Here is a 21,495-nt window from a genome sequence, read left to right on the forward strand (position 1 = left end):
TATATAAAATTCAATTTGGCATATAAAATATAAGGTTATAAAGATCTTTACAAGTTCTGTTGGAATGACGTTAACTAAAAATGAACGTTCAGATTGTATTAGGGGTATTCATTATGTTGTGTCAAATGTAAAATGTTATAAATATAGGATTGTGAGGAGCTCTATTTAAAGTCGTTAAATGTTTAACGCATAAGAGCTTCTAGCGAATTTTTTGTGCAACTTGTTTTATAACCTTTCTTTCCAAAACTTCATGTTAGTGTTTACTTCTAAGTTTTCATTGAAGTAATTTATTACAAGATGCCTAAATTGAGTGAAAAGTGGAAGTTGTGTGAAAGTTTTGCTACTTGTTGATCTCCTAACTTGTTAAGGAAGAAAATCAAGATAAGCTAATTGACAAGTTTCATTACATTATTATTATTGTCATCCATTGCTTTTTTGGTATTAAATAATTTTTAGGTGTTCCTAAAGTTAAACTCCCAATTTCATTATTAGTTTCCAAAACAATACTAACACAATCAAATTATAAACTACGAGCAAGTAACCCAACACAACAAACAAAATGTGACGAGCTCAGTTGGTCTGTTGCGTGACGTCATTCTCCATTTAACAGACCTAGTAACAGACTCTCAACCATGTTATATGTTATATCGTTTTAGCATGGTAAAAGAAGAAAATATTTCTTCATTTAACATAAGTTTTCCCATTTAACACGCTTTAACATGTTAAACTAAAGATCATGAATACCACTAATGTTATATTCTTGGCAGGAAAAAAGTTAATATTCGTTATTTACATCTCAGGAACCCTAAATATGTATTTTTATAACAATAGATTTTTTTTTCTATTTATTTATTTAATGTGATTTACAACTGTACAAATAATAAATACAATAAGTAAATATGTTGTATGTTTCATATACACTAGAAAATCTTGGGAAGGAACCGCCCATTGGTGGTACTTCAAGCATTGATTTAAATTAGAAGGTCCTGTGGCCATCTTCTTTTCAGACGCCTCGGAGTATTATCAGGGATTGTTAAGGATGAAAGATTAAGAATTAATGGGTTAGGATGGGTAAGGAGTTTGGAATGAAAAGACAATCTGTTTTGGGCCAAATCTGCAACAAATGGGATGTTAAGGTCTTTGTGGATGAGTTTATTTGTAACCTAATAAGGAGCATCAAGGATTTTGGATTGTAAGCGGGAGGAATTTGATGGTTTGGTAGAGCCCCAGAGCTCTATTCCATATGTCCAAATTGGTCTGATTATTGCAGTGTATACTAATTTTTTGTAGTGAATGGGAAGTTTAGAGCATTTGTCAAGTAAGTGTTGTAGCAATTGGAATCTATGAGCAGTTTCTTGTCGTTTCAGTCTTGTGTGTGGATTCCAAGTAAGTCTCTTGTCAAGATGGAGTCCTAAGTATCGAATCTGTTCAACAGGCGTTAGTGAAGTAGTTGGAAAGGATATTTTAGGACGGGAGGTTAGAGGTTTACGACGGAGATAACAATAGAAAAATAAAAATGATTTGTTCAAAAAGGTTTCCCTTTGGTCTTAGATCTTTTTTTATCATAAATCACATAAATAGAGATAACTTCAAGACAAGTCCACCAATTTAAACAAAACTTGTGGACGTATGCAGAGTAGGGTGCTAAGAAAAAGTTGTGTGGTGAGCCCACCGCACCAGATTTTTAGTTTTCTGTCATTCCGACTGACACTTTAGATTTATCTTTTCCTAACAGTTATCTCGGTTTATAATTTTATTTGAACCTTATTTCTTATTTAAATACTTATGAATAATGTTTCCAAAGCACTTTATAGTTTTCATCTACCATCACAAATGGCTGATATGTAAATGGAAGCAAAAAAATCCCTCTCTCTCTCTCTCATGTATATATGTATATATTTAGTTGGACGATGTAGTCCTCTTACAGACTTTTTGTTTCTACATTACATTTGTACTATGTTTTTATAATTTAATGTGATCTAATGATGGAATGTTATTTGCACTGTTGATCGATTCGCGCTACCCTGACGTAACTCCTGCAAATTTCAATAAAATTGTATTTATTCAGCTTATAACAGTGATTACTGTTATCTGAGGCAAGGTATTCCATTTTATATTTGGAGAATAGTTTCCACTCACCAACTTGTTTCATCCAATAATGTCAACACTATCATTTCCTCCATCATTGAAGTTGGAGTACTCGCAAAAGGTAGCCCTAATCAGTGGTGCGAGTTCAGGTATAGGTGCCGTGACTGGGAAATACTTCGCTAAGCTCTAAGCTAGGGGCCGATCTGTCGTTGACAGGAAGGAAGGAGGAAGCACTGAATAATGTTGGGTTAGTATGCAATAAGCAGAGTGGGAAGCAACCGCTACTCACTATCGGTGATGTCACTGACAAAGAGTTCGTTAAGAGGTTAATAGTTCAAACTGTGGTCATGTTTGGAAAGCTTGACGTCCTTGTCAATAATGTGGAAATCACTGGCATGAGCAATATCCAGAGCTCTGAATTATTGAAGGAATATGATCGAATTTTCGATGTAAAAGTGAGATCAGTCCTATTGCTGACATCATTGGCCGTTCCTCACCTAGAGAAGACCAAGGGTAGCATAGTGAATGTTTCCAGTATCAACGGTCTGCGCCCTTACTGCATGTCCAAGAGCTCTCTGGACCAGATGACACACTGTATAGCATTGGAGCTGGCACCTAAACAGATGAGGGTGAATGCTGTCAATCCGGGGACTATTATTACTCCAATCGATGACAGACCCCCTTGGCAGGGTAGGAAAGCCAGAAGAGGTTGCGACAGTCATTGTTTTCTTGGCTAGTGACAGGGCTCCTTTGTTACTGGGGCAACGGTGCCTGTGGATGGTGGTAGGCATTGTGCTACACCGGCTTCTCTTCAATGAGCTTATGGTATTTTTATGTATTTTTCAATTATCTGCAGCTTTTATGTGTGTAATAACAATTGCTTTATTGAGTATTTTTTGAAGAACATTGTTTTGATTTTATTCATTCAAAAGAAGAATTTAGCGTAGATATTTATTAAAAACCTGCTTTATATAATTACAATTAATATTTTTAAAATTAGTTTTTGGAGTTTGTGTCTTTTTAGTTCCCTCTGGATTCTACACTGCACTAAATTGTACTTATAGTTCAGTAATTCCAACAAGTATAAAATATTATAAAATTAATTTTTTTCTGTTAGGTTTTTCCAAGGCTTCAAGTTAGATAATTATGTTTTAATGGTTAAGACTGTAGTTTAAGTTTAATATTTTAAAGTAAAACAACTTCTTTAATATTCATTTTTATTTTTTTGTTTCAGTTGCTGACCTGATTTAAACTTCAGAACCAAAAGAAAAGTTGACCAGTTTTTGTTTGGTCCCACAATTTTTTTTTCTGTTTGTAAATTGGAGTAACTTAAGTAGTTAAATTCTTTTTTTTACATTTAACTAAAATTGTATAAAATTTATTTGCTTAAGTATATTTGTTAGAATTATACCGTATAAATTGTATATTTATAATAGAAATAAGATATGTAATATGTATATAACCTTCATATCAATCTGTAGAAAAGATTTTGCTTCATTTTATCTTTTTAAAAAACAATAAACTTACCTAAATTAATAATAGTGTCTTTTTTATTTATTATTCCTTCTAAGCAACAGATTAGTTAACCAAAGATTGGATTTTTGGGAATTCCGGATCTTAACATTTAATTTTTTTATTTTGATTTTGCACCTTCAAAATTGTTTATTGTTTTGTTTATCTACTGAATTTCTGAACTGTTGAATGTCATTTAAGTTTGATATATTTTATTAATTTTTAAATATTGAAAAACATGAGAGTGGTGTCCTTTCTTTTACACTAATAGAATTATTGATAGATTTTTTGGAAGGAGATGGTCAGGGCTACCATCAAGAAGAAAGAAAAAATAGTTAGCAACTATTCCTCCATCAAATTAATTATAGTTAATCAAATATTGTAAAGGGAATTATGTAAACTTATTTTTCAAAAACAAAAACATGATTAATATACGAATCCTTATTATAAATTCATTGTTAAACTAATTTTATTTATGAATGTTGTTATATTGCAGAATAATTATAGTTTTGTTGATGGGGGGAAACTCTGAAATGTTAACGTATAACATCATGTGATTTTTTTAAACTAATTTAAAAACAATTATTTTAAATAATGATTTGACCACTACTTATTAGTATGTATATATATAAATATATTTCGAATGGCTTAATACAAGAAGATGGTTGAGGGTGTAGTCAGAGAATATCACAAATAAGTTAAAAAGCTTATTTACTAGTGCCAAGGTTTTGGCCAGAATGTCTAGCCTAAGTATAAAAAAGAAGATAACAACTAATGAATAAAAGGAAATATAGAATGATTAAAGTAAATAATTGTCCAGAATGAAAACATTGATAAGGTAATTAAATATGTAAGTAAAATTACATAACTAATGAAATAAAAAGGTTAAGTTATATAATACAAAGAAACAGAAATATGAATATTTAAATTTAATAATGATAATTTAAAAATTTCTTTTTTTTTCATAACTTTAAAGGAAGAAAATATAAAAAAATATTTAAATATTTTCTGTTGCAATAAAATTCTTTTATTTTATATAGTTTCTTGAGGTGAGAGTAAGGAATATACATTTTGTAACTCAAGACATGAATTTTTGTCAAATCTGGAATTCGAAATGTTTCACGATCGTATTACTTTCTGGTACTATATAATCCATTCATAAGTAGGTGAAACATGGGCATATCCAGCGAGGGATAGGGAGGGGCAGCTGCCCCCTTCTAAGAAGGGGGAAAATTTATTAATGTAATAAAAATTAATTTTTTTTCAAGAAAATAATTGTAATAAAGCACTGCTGTAATTTTCTTAAAGTTTTTATTTCATTCTCCTGTCCCGTGCTGAAATGTCACAACCAGGGCCCTGTTTCATAATAAAGTACAAACTAATACTATTAGTCTTGTAGATTTATCTTAATTCAATTACACAGACTTGCACAATAGCAACTTGTACTTTAGTATTTTTTAATTCCTGTAATATCACTAATAGTCCTCTCTATTATGGAAAAATTGAATATTAGTATTATTATCACACTAGTTTCTACACTTGTACTATGAACTAATACTATTAGCTTTCATTATGAAACAGGGCCCTGATCGGCCAGGGATTTCCCAGATTAATGAGAAAAAGAGATCTTGAGGCATGATTAAAAAAAAGAAACATAAACAATTTTACGAATTTAGCCCAGAAACAATATTTGTGCTTTTTAGGTGAACAAGAAGGAAGCGTGAACCCAGTTCTTTCAACAGTAAGTACTGATAGTAAAAGAGCCCAAGAGGAGAAAAAAGGCAATTATTTCACCCCAACTTTTGATTACTTTAATGAGAACTATGTATAGTTACTACTCAAAATTGATGAGTCTGCCAAGGGAGTGAGGGAATGAAAAATGGCGGGTGTTTCAAAAAGATAAAAATAATTAATTTTTCATTCGGAGCTCTATATCTTTAAAACTACCAACAACAATAGAAATTTTAGAAAAAATGATTGAAAGTAGAGTAAATTTGCTAAAATGTAAGCCCTAATAGAGCTATTTACGTTTAATAGTTCTCGAGATATAGCTTTCCTAAAATTGTTGTACAGGACGTACTTAGTAACAGTAGTTAGTGAATTTATTTTGAAAAATCTATATCTGAAAAACTATTTGACGTAAAGATGTCTGTTAGGACTCAAATTAAAGCTAGTTTAATGAGCTATAAAGTCGTTTATAACCTTTATTTTCGTAGGAGTAGTAGTTTTCATGATATATGCTAAAGTAAATAGATTTCTAGTTGTTCGGACAAATTTTTTTGTGCCAAATTTAAGTTCATATGTGAATATCATAAAAACTACTACCCCTACGAAGATAAGTGTTATAAACTACTTTATAGTAAGCTAAATTTATTTTATTTTGAGTGCTAGCAGACATATGTGCGTCTTATGGTTCTAGAGATATATTTCTCAAATACCAAACATTTTATTCGAACAACCAGAAATTAACATTTTATGAATATATTTTGTCAAATATCATAAAAACCACTACTCCTACAAAGATAAACCTTATTAACTATTTTATATTAAATGTAACTAGCATTATCAGTTGCAGGCCTACCTTCTGCGCCATAACCCCTGATGAAGACCTGAAATTCAGGTCGAAACGTCGGCATAAAATAAATAAATATGGTTTTGTTTATTAATGTTGTTCTTTGCTGACCGCACCCCCCGACAAACTTCTCCAATCATTAACTAGCTTTAATTTGAGTGTTGGCAGACATCTGTAAGTCTTATGGTTTCTGAAATAAAGTTTTTCATAAATCAAACTAAAGCTGTCAATGAACAACTATAAATCAATCTATTTTAGCAAATATCATGAAAACTACTATTCCTACGAAGATAAAGAACATAAACTACTTTTTAGTCCATTAAACTGGCTTTAATTTAAGTGCTAAAAGACATCTATACGTCACATAGTTCCTGAGAAATAGATTTCTTAAAATAAATTAACTAACTATTAATCTTTTAGTACATTTTTAAGAAATGTTGCTTTTTAAAAAGTTATATCTCGAGAACTATTGAACTTAAATAGCTCTATTAGAGCTAATATTTTAGCAAATTTATTCTTCTTTAAATAATGTGCTCTTAGAGTTTCTAGTGTTGTTGGTAGTTTTTCAACTCCAAATGAAAAATTAATGTTTTATAGGTTTTGAAACAGCTGCCATTTTTTATTCCCCCTACCTATACTTGGCAGACTCATCAAATTTGAAAAGTAATTCTACATAGTTTTCATTTAAGTAATCAAAAATTGGGGTGCAATAACTGCCTTTTTTTCTTTCCGGCTCTTGTACTATGTGATATTGATAAGAACACAGAAATAAATCTTTCTAGAGAATGACCAATTTTACTTTTTTAATGAGGTTTTGTTTCTAAGACATTTTCAGGAAGTTAAATCACCACAAAAGAATCTATAAAACGAATTCATAAAAATGCAATATTTTATCACTATTAGTTCATAAATAAATCTTTTATAGGTCAAAGTCTGTATTAAATTTCTTCAAACTTATTTATACAAATGATACAAAAGGTACTTACTAAAATAGTGCAAAATGCATATCTACGCAAAATTTCAATTACTTTGGTTCAGCTGATTATACTGTATCCTTAGTGCTGCAGTAGCTTAATTGCCTACAAGAACAATAATGATGAGAGCCTAGCTGGGAAAAATAAAATTTTTGAAATTTTATTCCTCGGCTCCCTATGTTACAGTTCCTATAAAGATTCAGACACTTTATATTATCGTATATAAGAGTGAAATTTCAATTTATAAGATCTAATATTTTTGGAGATCCAACCCCAAAACGTACTTGTTGCGTAGGGAAAATTTATTCAGATGGCTTTTGTTATTTTTATGCGGATTTTCGATTGGCGGGGTGGAACGCTAACGCGGTTTTAGATACCTATCTGCCTTCTCAAAATCGGGTGTAATGAAAAAATAAGGCCGCACCCCGCGTTGTTTATAATCAAGGCTCTAAATAATTCATCATACTTTCCCATAAGCAGCAGTTTACAAATCTTCATGTTAAGGAGCAGTGCTAATTTAAGAGTGTATCCAGCTTCAACATAAGTTTATTACCATACATTGTATTTTCATTGCTGGATGAAAATGTAAATTTGTAAGAAAAGTATGGGACTAAGTGAGATTTCGGACTGCCTTTGTATTTTGATTAAGGTTAAATTTTGAGTCTTCCAACGTGGAAAACTCTACCTCCAAAAAGTCAGTAGGGATATCGTCCTACAAATACCTGTGAACTACGCTTATTTAAAGTCATGTTTTAAGAAAGTGTCACATTGGAATCCAGACAGCTCCTATATGCATGGGATACAATATATGTACATTTTGCTCTACTCGCTGTCTGTCAGTGTTCTTAATCAAGTATGTCAATTATTACCAATGATGTACCGTACAATACTTGTTTAGAAACGAATTGGGTGTGGCTGGACGAGAGTGTGGTTCTCCCTTTTGTTCAGAACGTACCAATTAGTTTGGTTTTATTTGCCCATCAAAACTGACTGGTTGGAACTGATGGGATCCCTTATAGAAATCGTGAGTTGAAGAACGCACTCTAAAGTTGGACCATTAATAGGAGAGGAGGTACGAAGAGCGAATTATTGGTTTGATTATTCTATGGTGAAAGCCACATTGGTGTTTCCAACTACTGAAAATAATTGTTATACTGAACAGTGTAAAATATTTAATATACAGAAAAGAGAAAATAAGAAATCAAGATAAAAAATAATTTAAAGTAAACTGTCTTCAAAGTAATAAAAAGTATAGTATCTACAATAATTTAGGGGATCATGAACAAATCACCTCCTTACGCAATCGTTGCTTAAGAAAAAGTACTTCCCTACAAAGTACTGGACGTTATACCCTTATCGGTTGTACTGGTGCTAAACAACTAAAAACAACTTTCTGCGATATTTTTCCCAAGTAGTCTAAAACGAGTAGTTTTATGCAGAAAAAAAACTAAAAACGTGCAATTTGGTGTCATAAAAGAACTGTTTTAATTGGACGTTTTTTCCATGGTTCTAATTTCTACTGAGGTTTAGTGGAATTTGAAGCAAGGGAACCAAAGATGTAATTGCATGAAATTCGGTCTCTAGATATCCTAATAATCAGTTAAATGTCTTACAGGAAATTTTAAACACATTCATTCCCGAAAAATTAACTGTACGAAATATATTTTTTACTCACTGTATGTGTAAATCTAAAATATTTTGAACTGACTATTTATTTTTCAAGATTATGGTTATAGAAAATATTACTTTGGTTGGCTTTATTTTATAGAATCTAAAAGATAACCTCTTTCTGATTTGAATTTCTATTTTTTTTTTATAACCCGGTATTTTCCATGGCGACCAAGGAAACAGTCAGTAAGGTTATTGTTTTTAAAAGGCGAGATGGCGGTATGTATATTATGTTGTTTAATTTCTATTGTAATTGTTTTACTTATAGTTATGATTTAATTCTAATCTAGTTTGTATTAATTATAATGTACATTATAATATCAGTTTTGTTTGTCATGATCCTGAAATTGTTTGCTACCTATCTCTTTATTTAAGTGTCTACAGCATGTCATGTAGAAGACTGGTAGATTGGATTTATATTAACTTTTTTGAAAGTAGCAATTTCAGAGATACTAAAACACTACTTCATGATTATTTAAACGCTATTTAAGTGAGCTAACAAAAGTTTACTTTAATTATTGACTTTCGTTCTTAGGTGGCTTTTTGATTGCCAATATTATATGCATGCAATGTTGATCTGCTGATGGTCAGTTATATATTTTTTTTTGTTTTCAGGCTGGGACACAGGTTAAAAATGTGGAAGTTCGGGATATTGCAAGAATTGAACGGATTGGAGCTCATTCCCATATTCGGGGTTTGGGTTTGGATGACAGTTTGGAAGCGAGAGCTGTAATTTCATTTTCATTGAATTTTATTTTTTGTAAATTACTTTTTATTACAACAGCCAATCAAGAGGTTTGTATGTTTATAGGTGTCTCAAGGAATGGTTGGACAGCAAATGGCTAGAAGAGCTGCCGGAGTGGTTTTAGGAATGATTAAGGAAGGAAAAATTGCTGGAAGGGCAGTTTTACTTGCAGGACCTCCTGGCACAGGTTGGTACTGATATTGATTTTTTTTCTTTTACCTGGTTTCAGTGTCTATTTGCCCCTAAGCTACCCTTAACATGATGACCAATTTTATGAGTAGTTCAACATTAATTGTACCTGTAAATGTACTGATTGATTACAATTCATATAGTAATTAATTTAAGTGAAGTAATAAATGAATCTATTGGGTCGTTTCATATCAAATGTAAAACAACCCTAATTTTCTATACATTTTCCCCAAAATGTTCTCATCTTTCATTTCCAGAACTGAAAAATTCAGAGTTTTGGAAAAAATGAATCAGAAAATGTGTTTGATCTGAGAATCATTTCCCAAAATTTTACTTTTTAGGAAGGTGTCCAAAACTCTGAAATAAACGGAAAATATGTTAGAAATAAGGTAGGTGTGGAAGGACTTAGTGACACAGCTCGTTTAGTTTCTTCACTGTCTGTCATGAAACACGAGGTTTAGTGTTGTCGTGCAAGAGTTTAGGTACCTTATCTAATTTTCATCAAAAGTCACAATCACTTTCGAGAAAGGTCTTTTTTTTGCTTAGCAATGTCCCATAATGGTTCAGCTGCTGCCGCTCATTGAGTTAATGAGGTACCCATAGATCTATTTTTTTTGCTTTACCATTGGTCTTTAAGTGTCAAGAAACTGTTGATACACTTGTATTCAGTTGGGCTACAAGTCTCTTAACTGTTTGTTAATAGTTTTCTTCCACAGTAAGTCTAAATATATCACCATCAATTGTTGGTGGAGGTCTTCCTTTGGGGTAATTATCCAAATCTATGTCATCTGCCAAAAAAATTTCAAACCACCAGCAAATGGTCCGTTCGTTACAATATCCTTCCCCAAATGCCATGGTAATGTTTCTTGCATCTTGAGCTGCTGAGTGTCCAAGTTTAAACTCATAAAAAAAATTACTCTAGAATCGCGTGTTTAACTGCATTTGGTTGTATACTAAACAATGTGCAATCTATTGGAATGATAATAAATATTATCAAAAAAGAGAGGATTAATAATGTCTCATAATCTGTAAGTATAAATGTAGTAAACAAGTAAAAGTCCACTTATTCCACTTTAAAGTTCTGAAATAATAAAATGTACATTCCATATGAAATGACCCAATATATTTTGTTAGGACTTATTTATTTTATATTGAGTGAACTGTAAACTACAAACAATTAATTAAATTAAATCATTTATAAATTTACAGTTTTGGTTAATCACTTGTGTGTGAACATATCCTCAATATTATCATACCAATTTCTACATTTTCTGGAAAATTAATAAAATAAAAACCAACCTTATTTATGTTTGCCTTCAAGAACTTTGGCTCCATTTTGAAGGAGTGATTTCAGTATTTTAAAAGAAGATAGTTGACCATATGAAGTAGATTGGAAGAAGATAGTCCGGATGGTGGTCAATAAAGGTTTCAAAATTAGTTTTTTGTTACTGTTTTGAAACCTTTATTGACCACCAACCGGATTATCTTCCTCCAACCTAAATACTTTTTAGTTTAAAGTATGATTTTAGAACATGCATTACCCTTTCTAATGATTATTGAGCAATTAATCTGTGTTTTTATATCTTGTAATTAGAAAACTCCAAAATTTATCCAGTTTGTTGTACTATACTAGATTATTAAACTAGCTCCGATGGTGGAAACTTCGGATTTGGGTTTAGGCCAGACCTTAACTGAAAAAGATCCCTTTGGAGTTTGTTTATCCCTTTTGAGTGAGCACAAGTAAATAACTACTATTTAGTTGCAGTAATAATAATAGCATAAGTAGAAATTTAAAATTTCCTGCCACAGGAGCTTGTTTTGTTCACTAGTACCCCTTTTAAAGATATACATCGTTCAATTACTTTTGAGATTACAAAATTACTTTACAAATTACTCTTAAAATTAGTTTGGTATTTTATTGTTGTTATACAGGAAAGACAGCCATAGCTATGGGTATTTCGAAATCACTTGGTAAAGATACTCCATTCACTGCAATGGCTGGGTCCGAAATTTACAGTCTTGAAATGAGTAAAACAGAAGCCCTCACACAAGCCATACGTAAGTCTATCGGCATACGTATAAAAGAAGAAACTGAAATCATCGAAGGTGAGGTTGTTGAGATACAGGTAGAACGACCAGCCACAGGAGTCGGTGCCAAAGTTGGAAAACTCACTTTAAAGACTACAGAAATGGAAACTGTATATGACCTAGGAACAAAGATGATAGATGCTCTTACCAAAGAAAAGGTTCAGTCGGGTGATGTAATTACAATTGATAAAGCCACTGGTAAAATTAGTAGGATTGGAAGGTCATTCACGAGGGCAAGAGATTATGATGCGACTGGTCCTCAGACAAGGTTTGTTCAGTGTCCTGAGGGAGAGTTGCAAAAGAGGAAGGAAGTTGTACATACTGTTTCTATACACGAAATTGATGTCATCAATTCAAGGACCCATGGATTTTTAGCTCTCTTCTCAGGTAATCTTTTTAATATTTCTTCAAACTAGCCATCATCCCAAATATTCAGAAATCGATTAAAATAACAGTTTTAATAAATTTTCTTGAATATTTTTTTCTTTAGAATATTTGATTATATTATCATTATTTTTTATAAATTTTCTTCTAATTCAGTCTAGTATTTCTAAAAAATAAAAAAAAGATTTTTTGTAAGTTATTAAAATTCAAATTATCAATTTGTATATTTTTGTGCTCTGAATTTAGTCTTTATAATGTCGTTCATTGAAAAATATTTTTCTAATAAGAAATTATAGAAAAACATTTTATTTTATTTTTTACAGGTGATACTGGTGAAATAAAACCAGAAGTTAGGGAACAAATCAACACAAAAATTGCCGAATGGAGGGAAGAAGGAAAAGCAGAAATCTCACCAGGTGTTTTGTTCATTGATGAAGTTCATATGCTTGATATTGAATGCTTCTCATTTTTGAATCGAGCTCTTGAAGACGAAATGGCACCTGTTGTTATTATGGCTACGAACCGAGGCATCACCAATATCAGAGGAACCAATTACACATCACCTCATGGAATCCCTATTGATCTCCTAGATAGGATGATCATCATATCCACCTCACAGTACAGGGAAAGTGAGCTTAGAGAGATTCTGAAAATTAGGTAACCAGCTCTTCTTTTAAAAAAAAGAAAAAGAACTTGATTCAGCATTCCAGGGTATTGATTTTAACTAATTTTATAAATATATTGTTAACAGGTGTGAAGAAGAAGATTGTGAATTATCTGATGATGCTTTGACAGTTCTTACTAGGATAGCTATGGAGACTAGTCTCCGGTACGCAATACAGCTGATCACACTAGCAGGGTTGGTTTCCAGAAGGAGGAAGAGTAATGAGGTTTGTTTTTTAACTTGAATGCTTATTTCTGTTCAGTATTAGCTCAGTCTCATTTGCAATACCCGCAATCTTATAATATTTCTTAAATGGTTTGATATATATGTGTTTTTAACTTCTAAATTACATATATCTCTCGTCGAGGCTTGCTGATACATTGTTATTGGTCAGTGATACTGAAAGCTATAAATTTTTTGTTTTGAAATTTAAGGATAAGCACAATATCTTGAGGGCTCTATTATATTTCTTTCTTTTAGGGAGGGATGAATTTATGGTTCTATTTTCTTAAAAAAGAACCAATCTAGTGTTTTGTAATAGTGATACTTGTATTAATTAGTACTACATGACTATTTTCTGTTAAAATTTTGTTAATGTTACAAGATTAGGAAATTTTCTTAGATTTAATTTTTTGTTCTATTCTTCATCAAATAACATGTGAATGAAATTGGACAGGAATAAATAAGGGCATTGCTCACGAATAAAAAAGAATTTTTTGAAAAATATGATATTCGAACCAGAAATACTAAATTTAGGCATTTAATTTATTTAAGAAATTAAATTTTGACATTGTGGTAGCATTTACTATAACAATAAATTACCAAGAGTTTAATTACCGTTTTGATGAAGATTTTGTCTGATTAATTTTTCAGGTAGAAATTGAAGATGTAAAGAAAGTGTATTCTCTTTTCTTGGATGAAGGAAGGTCAACGCAGATCTTGAGTGAATATCAAGATCAATATCTTTATGACCAGAAACCTGATGTTGGTAAGTTGTGATAAACGTTAAAATTATTTACTAGCCTCTGATATTCAGTCCATTAGTAAATATGTTTTTACACTTTTTTTTTTTACTTCTGTATTTACAGGAGGGTAGGGAATATTATTAAAGGTGGGGAAAAGTCTGGGAATTTGACTGACAGACCGTTCTAGACATCCTGTATATGTAATATAAAAATCGGGTTTTCAGGTATTTTTTATAAATTCTTCATAAAGTCAGGAATTTTAATTACTAAAATTGGTAGACACTATGAAAATGGCATTTCAATTATCAATTATCTGTGTGTAGTAATTGTTATTACAGAAATATTGATTGTTCACATCGATACAATGGTTTGAACATTCACCAGGTGAAAGAATAAGAGATGTTAAAAATAATAAATGTAGAAAAGGTTTGACAATTAGGAAGCGGGTGAAAAGTTCCTAAAAGAGATAGCACAAATAATGATAAACATTAATTTGCTGAAGAATGCAAATGTTATATGCAAGTCTGGTATTCACAGATTGAATAGAAGATAGAGTGAGATGATTAAGGATGTAGAGAAGATTTTTGGTTATAAGGATTTGAAAAGAAAGAGAGCAAGGAGATATTGCTGTCAGAAAGTTGGATAAAACTACTTCAATTCGGTATACTGACTAGATACATGAGAGTTTCTGGTAAACCTAAAGATAAATATTATGAAACTATTCGTAAGTCCCTTCTGACCAATCTTCAGACCAGCAGACAGTCTTTTTTTTACTAAGTAACCTTAGATTGCACAATATGAAGGCAGATTGTAAAATATGATTTCTTTTGGGTTATTTCTTAAATATAGACGGAAACTTTTATTTTCAAGACCAAATATACACAACATTTGAAAGCTATAACATTTTTCTATGTCGTCACCATTATGATCCAAGCATTTTAGCAAATTTTGCTCCAAATGTTGTACTGTTTTTCAAAAACTTCTGCCTCTAATCCATTGAATTGGGGTTAGAGAAACCTGAAGAGCGAGTTTATGAATTGTAATGTTATGATTGTCTTTTAATATCCTGCTCATCTTCTCCTTTGTTCTGAATGACTACCTGTATATCTGGCTGTAAAATTCCATTTGTTAACTTGGTGAATTGTCATATATTTCCATTAATCTTTCGATGAATGTCAGTTGTTGTAATGGTTTTTGGGTTTAAAAAATGATTTACTGCCCAATTTTAACAGTTCAGTAATGGCATTTAAAAGGTATACGTCTGACAGCTGCTCAACTAATACAATAAGGTATTGTAAAGTCTGGCAAGAGAGTGGCACAATCTTATTAAGTCCTACTATCCTGCCCTTTGGACAATACAGGCATTGCACTAGTTTAATTATACGTGATTTAATTTAAATTAATTTAATTATAACAATTTAAATTTTTAAGCAATTGTAGAGACTTTTCCATTTCCTCTCTCCAGCCTCCTCAGCCTTGTGGCCTTTCTCGAGCTGGGACCACTAAACTTTTCTACTGCTAAAGAAAATTTTGTGATAAAGATAGTTTTGTTTAGCGACCAGCTGAGGGAGTTGCAATGAGGGCCTAGAGAGTTGACATCCATTCCATGGTGATGAAGCTTGGCTTCAATTTGGCCTCCGAAAAAAGCCTCCATCCCCCTTCAGGAATTATGTTTTCATTAATCTTGATATGATATGATTTAATGTCAACAGTAAATTATATTTGAATAAATAAAAATTAAATATTAATGTATTAGTTTTTTTAGTATTATCAAAATTTAGTATGAGTAAAAAAAATTATTATTTTTGTTTGTTAAACATTATGTACTTACTTTCCAGGTGGAGGCGGAGAACCAATGGATATGTGAAGTGTTACGAGATCAAATCTCAGATTCCATTAATTTTCTATCTCAAATTACATTATATAATTAAACATGTAATTAAATTGTGTACAAATTTTTATTACTTAAACTTTATTTTAAAAAAGTGTTATTTCTTTATCCCTGATTTTTTACATTATTTATGTTGATTCATGTAAAAAAATAATTTCATAAGGAAATTTTTTTTACTTAAAAAGTTATATTGATAAAAAAATGATTATCATTGTATTTTTGTTTTAAGATTAATGCTGATCTTTAAGGTTGAGTAAATATGTTTAGAAAAGGAACAAATATTCCTCATATAACTTTAAAATCATGTTTTTCTTTGATGTGATATAATTTATAATAATAGTATAGAAATAGGTTGAAAAAGACGCAGGATGAGGGAGGTGAGGAGTTAATACAACTTGGGATTACTTTTTTTATTACTTATAGTTTTAAAGTATTAACTGGATTTGTATGCACTAATATTTTAAATTAAGCAGTTAAAATTTAAAGATGTGGAACAGAAGTTGTTAGAATGTACAATAAAATATCTCAAATTATTCTATTTATACAGTTGACTCACTGATCTAGACCATTCCATATTCTGAGCCGAAAAGAGAGAAATACTTAATTCAAAAAGCAGTACATTGCCAACTGCATTGGGCACACAGCATACTAAATCTAGTTGGACTATTGCTTATTCTTATATTATGTAGGCATAGTTAGTAATTATAAAAATATATAAGAGTAACACATATTTTTTTTGTTTTATTGTTTTTGTTTTTTTAGTCTTTTTCATTTTTGATACTTTAATTTTTTTTTCCATCTCTTTTACTTTGTTTTATAGTATTCATTTTTTCCCTTCTATCATTTACTACATCTGATTCTCTTTCATTATAATAAATAGTAAACATTTTTAATATAGAAAAAATAGATATGTATAAAAATCCTGCACGGTTATGCCCAATTATATTTCATAAAAATCTAAAAAAATACTTAACATACATGCATATAAAAAATAATTACATTTAAATAAAAGTAGTAAGGGTTAATTATGAAAAATAATAAATCTTTAAAAATAAAAGGCAATGAATATAAAAATAACAATAACAAATATAAAAAGTAATTTAAAAAAATGAAAATCTGTACCGCTACAACCAATGAAGGGCCAGGGGTTCAGTACTTTGTAAAGAAGTACTGTTAATAGACCAGCGGTTGTGCAAGGAAGTGATTTGGTCAGAATATATTATATATAAGATATAATATATAGATAATTTACCATATGTGAATTAAGAAATGATCTGGGTTGGTGGTCAAGAGAAACAAAAATATTTTTTAACTACTAATTGATGGTCATCATTTCGAACTACACTTTAGGTCTTCTTCAGGGCTGTTAGGTAGTTTACCAAGTAGTGAACACTAATGGCTGGTTGGTATAATCCTCCTATTATCATGTTAGTACAGATGAAGAATATAAAAAGTAATAGATAAAAATATTAAATAAACATATTTAAAAAGTAATATAAAAATACTTTACTGAGAGGTCAGTATTGCAGTAAAAAAAAAAATCAATTATTTATTAATGGCCTCATAACCCATTCTTCATTTAGGCTGACATGATAATAGGAGGATTATATCAACCAGCCATTAATGTACACTACTTGTTAAACCATCTAACAGCCCTGATGAAGACCTGAAGTATGGTTCGAAATGATGACCATTAATTAGTAGTTGAAAAATATTTTTGTTTGTCTTGACCGCCAACCCAGATCATTTCTTAATTCGCATATGTTGAATTATCTGTATATAATAAGAAAATTCTTTTTCTATAGATTTTTATTTTTATGGGTTATATTATGATTATTATTGGTTTTGCTCATTAATATGATGTTGATTAATAATTAACTGATGTGGCCTTATTTAGCCTTAGGCAATAATATTCTAAAATTTAAATTTAATAATTTAAACTTTCAAATAACTTTTCTCATCACTGTAGTTCTCCTGTAAGTTTAGTTATCTGAATTAAATGATGGGTTTGCTATATTATTTACACATTTGAAAACTTTTTTATTTATCTTACTTTGAAATCCTTGAGTTTTGACAGTTTTAATTCCTCCTGTATTGATTTTTGTTTTACTCTTTTGTTTATTGTTGTATGATTGTTAGAGTTTTATCTCGATCTCGCAACATTTGGAAATAACCACATAATTATGGTGAGGTATTTAATCATATTGGCAATTTTGGAAAAAGACTTGCCTAAGATAGGCAAAAAATTGTTTAATGGGTATGTGTTTTTACATAAGAGTACTGAGAACCTTAGAGATGTAAGCCAAAATTAAACATAATTTTAATTAGATATAAGTTTCACGGCCTTTCTAGTTACTGCTTCTAGCCACAAAATCATCTTTATAAAAATTGATACATTAGTCCTCTTGCTCTAGATTTCACACTTTCTTTTTAAATAGAAAACAATTTCTGTGGGTAATTCTATGTTTTGTGGAACCTCCACCATAGATGATTAGGATCAAGAAATCCTTCACAAGCTTTCTATTGGCCAAGATTTATCACTTATCATTCAATTAAATGTTTTAATGACTGAATATAACTGTTGGTGACTCTCTACTCTCCTTGGTGACTGGTCGATTAGCCATGGACAACATATTTCATGTGTCATATCATTTAATGCTTTTGATCGCATCATATCCTAGTATTGGTATTGTTTTTGATGAAGTTTTTTGTCAGCTCAATGAACTTATTTTGCAACCTGACTAAAAAGTGTATCTATACTGGGATTTGAAATCCAGTTTGTTCTTGTGGAATGATTTAATTTTGATTATGGATTTACTTATGAATGAATGATATAAATTTGATAACTTACTTCTTGACATAGGATAATTTGGTGAAAGCAAACAAGATGAAAGATAAGGTTTTAGGTTTAGTACAAGAGCCGGGAAGAAAAAAAGGCTTATCTCAGCCCAATTTTTGATTATCTCAATAAAAACTCGAAAAAAGTCGAGATTTTTTGGAAGTATAGTATTCTCGACAGGGAGAAGGCTCAGTTTGCACCTTATACCCATTATTACTAATATTACTAAACAATTAATAATAATAATAAAGAAACATACTCTTTGATTACTTTAATGAAAACTATGTATAATTACTAGTCAAAATTGATGAGTCTGCCAAGTATAGATAGGGGGAATAAAAAATGGCGGCTGTTTCAAAACCTTAAAAAAACATTGATTTTTCATTCGGAGTTCTATATCTTAAAAACTACCAACAACAATATAAAATCTAAGATAACATCATTTAAAGAAGAGTAAATTTTCTGAAATATGAGCCCTAAAAGAGCTATTTACGTCCAATATTTCTCGAGATGTAGCTTTTTAAAAAACGAAATTTCTTTCAAATCTTCTGAAAGATTAGTAGTTAGTTAATTTATTTTGAGAAATCTATATCTCAGGAACTATGTGACGTACAGATGTCTATTCGCACTCTAATTACAGCTAGTTTAATGGACTATCAAGAAGTTTATGACCTTTACCTTCGTAGGAAGAGTAGTTTTCATGATATTTGCAAAAATAAATTGATTTATAGTTGTTCGAACAATAAATTTGATTTATGAAAAACTTTATTTCAGAAACCATTGGACGTAATGATGTCTACCAGCGCTCAAATTAATGCTAGTTAAATTTACTACAAAATAATTAATATGTCTATCTTTGTAGGAGTAGTAGTTTTTATGATATTTGCCAAAATAAACTCACAAAATGTTAATTTCTAGTTGTTCGTATAAAATATTGGATTTTTGAAAAAATATATCTCTAGATCCATAAGACACATATGTCTGCCAACACTCAAAATATAGGAAATATATAGGAGTTGTTTATGACACTTATCTTCGTAGGGGTAGTAGTTTTTATGATATTCACATATGAATATAAATTTGGCAAATGAAAATTTGTCCTCACAACTATAAATAAATATATTTTAGAAAATGTCATGTAAACTGTTACTCCTACGAAGATAAACATCATAAACAACTTTATAGCTTATTAAACTAGCTTTAATTTGAGTGCTAATAGACATCTGTACGTCAAATGGTTTTTGAGATATAAATTTTCCAAAATAAATTCACTAACTACTGATCTTTTAGTACGTCCCATACAACATTTTATTAAAATGTTGCTTTTTAAAAAGCTATATCTCGAAAAATATTTAAAGTAAATAACTCTATTAGGGCTCATATTTTAGAAAATTTACTCTTCTTTAAATGACGTTCTCTTATGTTTTCTTGTGTTGTTCCTACTTTTTAAGATATAGAGCTCCGAATGAAAAATTAGTTTTTTTATCGCTTTGAAACAACCGCCATTTTTTGTTCCCGCTACCTATACTTGGCAGACTCATGAATTTTGACTAGTAATTATACATAGTTTTCATTAAAGTAATCAAAAATTGGGAAGAGATAACTGCCTTTTTTCTCCTCTTGGGCTCTTGTACTAGTTGGATTAATCCCTAATTGAATGCTTGAATGTTGGTAGATCCAATCCCAGGTGATCGATCATACTGACTTGAGTGATTACTCGATTTGACCTGTTTAAAATTGACTACCTATAACAAGTGTCTACTGTTTACATTGATAAAATAGGCCATAACTATTTTAATTTAATCTTGAATTAGTTTAATTCGTTTTTAATTTTAGTTAGGATCACTTGTGAGTTGCTATTGTTATAGTTGCCAGTGCTTAATTTTGAAAATCCTCCACTCCTCCTATGTTGTTCAGTAAAATTAATTATATATTGATCACAACATAATAAAAATCTTAAACTTATCATAAATAATATTCCTGTAATATGTGGTAGTAAATTAGAGATTTTCCCGTTTTTTAAACACTTTTTCAGTAATTAGTGCATATCTAAAAAACAATATGGTTTATCGCAAATACTATTCAATAGAAAATTAAATTAAATTAAAATATCAATAAAAATGATTCAACAATTTGTTTTGTCAAGATCTATAGTTGGGAAGATATGAAAGGGATATGGACTATGGAGTTTTCAGTTATGCTAAAAATTGATCCAAAAAACTATGACTTTCCGATGTTCATTGAGTTGTGAGAATAAAAAAAAAGTTCTTGAATTTAAAATAAAAAAATCATTCTGTCATCAATTAAAAAATTTTAAAACTGACAAAAAAATAATATACGTTATGTATGATCTATCCATTCATGACTTTTTTTGCGTATTATGTACTATTACTTAGATTTTCGAATACCGAAAATTTTTCGCTTCTTCGGTGCTTTCTTACTAAGTACTGAATCATAAAAAATGGCGGCTGTTTCAAAGCGATAAAAAAACTAATTGTTCATTTGGAGCTCTACATCTCAAAAAGTAGGAACGACGATAAGTGTAATAAACTACTTTATAGTAAGTTGAATTTCCTTTATTTTGAGCGCTGGCAAAAATCTGTATCTCGAATGGTTTCTGAAATGAAGTTTTTCACAAATCAAACTTATTGTCCGAACAACTATAAATCAATTTATTTTAGCAAATATCTTGAAAACCACTATTCCTACAAAGATAAAGGGCATTAACTTATTTATAGTCCATTAAACTAGCTTTAATTTGAGTGCTAATAGATATCTGTACGTCTCATAGTTCCTAAGATGTAGATTTCTCAAAATAAATTAGCTAACAACTAATCTTTCAGAAGATTTTTAACCACTTTTTCTTTTTAAAAAGCTATATCTCGAGAAATATTGGACGTAAATAGCTCTTTTAGG

General features: G+C 30.3%; 2 protein-coding genes and 1 pseudogene across 3 annotated transcripts in view; all 3 read left to right on the forward strand.

Moving 5' to 3' along the window:
- The window catches only part of LOC106686566 (eukaryotic initiation factor 4A-III), a 20,242-nt gene extending 16,765 nt beyond the window's left edge, over positions 1-3,477 (forward strand). The window contains exon 10 of the mRNA XM_014429940.3: positions 3,323-3,477. Within this exon, the coding sequence (XP_014285426.1) occupies positions 3,323-3,339 (17 nt within the window). The 3' untranslated portion in view covers positions 3,340-3,477. The remainder of the gene's footprint in view (positions 1-3,322) is intronic.
- Positions 2,253-3,047, forward strand: LOC136795927 (3-oxoacyl-[acyl-carrier-protein] reductase FabG-like; annotated as a pseudogene).
- Positions 3,478-7,921: 4,444 nt separating the features above from the next.
- On the forward strand, positions 7,922-15,819 carry rept (RuvB-like helicase 2 rept). 2 transcript variants are annotated; one of them, XM_014429944.1, is made up of 8 exons: positions 7,922-7,999; positions 9,430-9,543; positions 9,626-9,746; positions 11,681-12,223; positions 12,544-12,877; positions 12,972-13,110; positions 13,758-13,872; positions 15,688-15,819. In XM_014429944.1, the coding sequence occupies exons 1-8, from the start codon at positions 7,937-7,939 to the stop codon at positions 15,714-15,716; spliced, it is 1,458 nt and encodes a 485-aa protein (XP_014285430.1). In that variant the 5' UTR covers positions 7,922-7,936; the 3' UTR covers positions 15,717-15,819. The 2 variants fall into 2 exon arrangements, with proteins under 2 accessions (XP_014285430.1, XP_014285431.1); XM_014429945.3 differs by lacking the exon at positions 7,922-7,999 and adding an exon at positions 8,889-9,033.
- Positions 15,820-21,495: the final 5,676 nt, after the last annotated feature.

Source organism: Halyomorpha halys, unplaced genomic scaffold (genome assembly GCF_000696795.3).
Source record: "Halyomorpha halys isolate HHAL.00 unplaced genomic scaffold, Hhal_1.1 Scaffold838.1, whole genome shotgun sequence".
Classification (NCBI taxonomy): domain Eukaryota; kingdom Metazoa; phylum Arthropoda; class Insecta; order Hemiptera; family Pentatomidae; genus Halyomorpha; species Halyomorpha halys.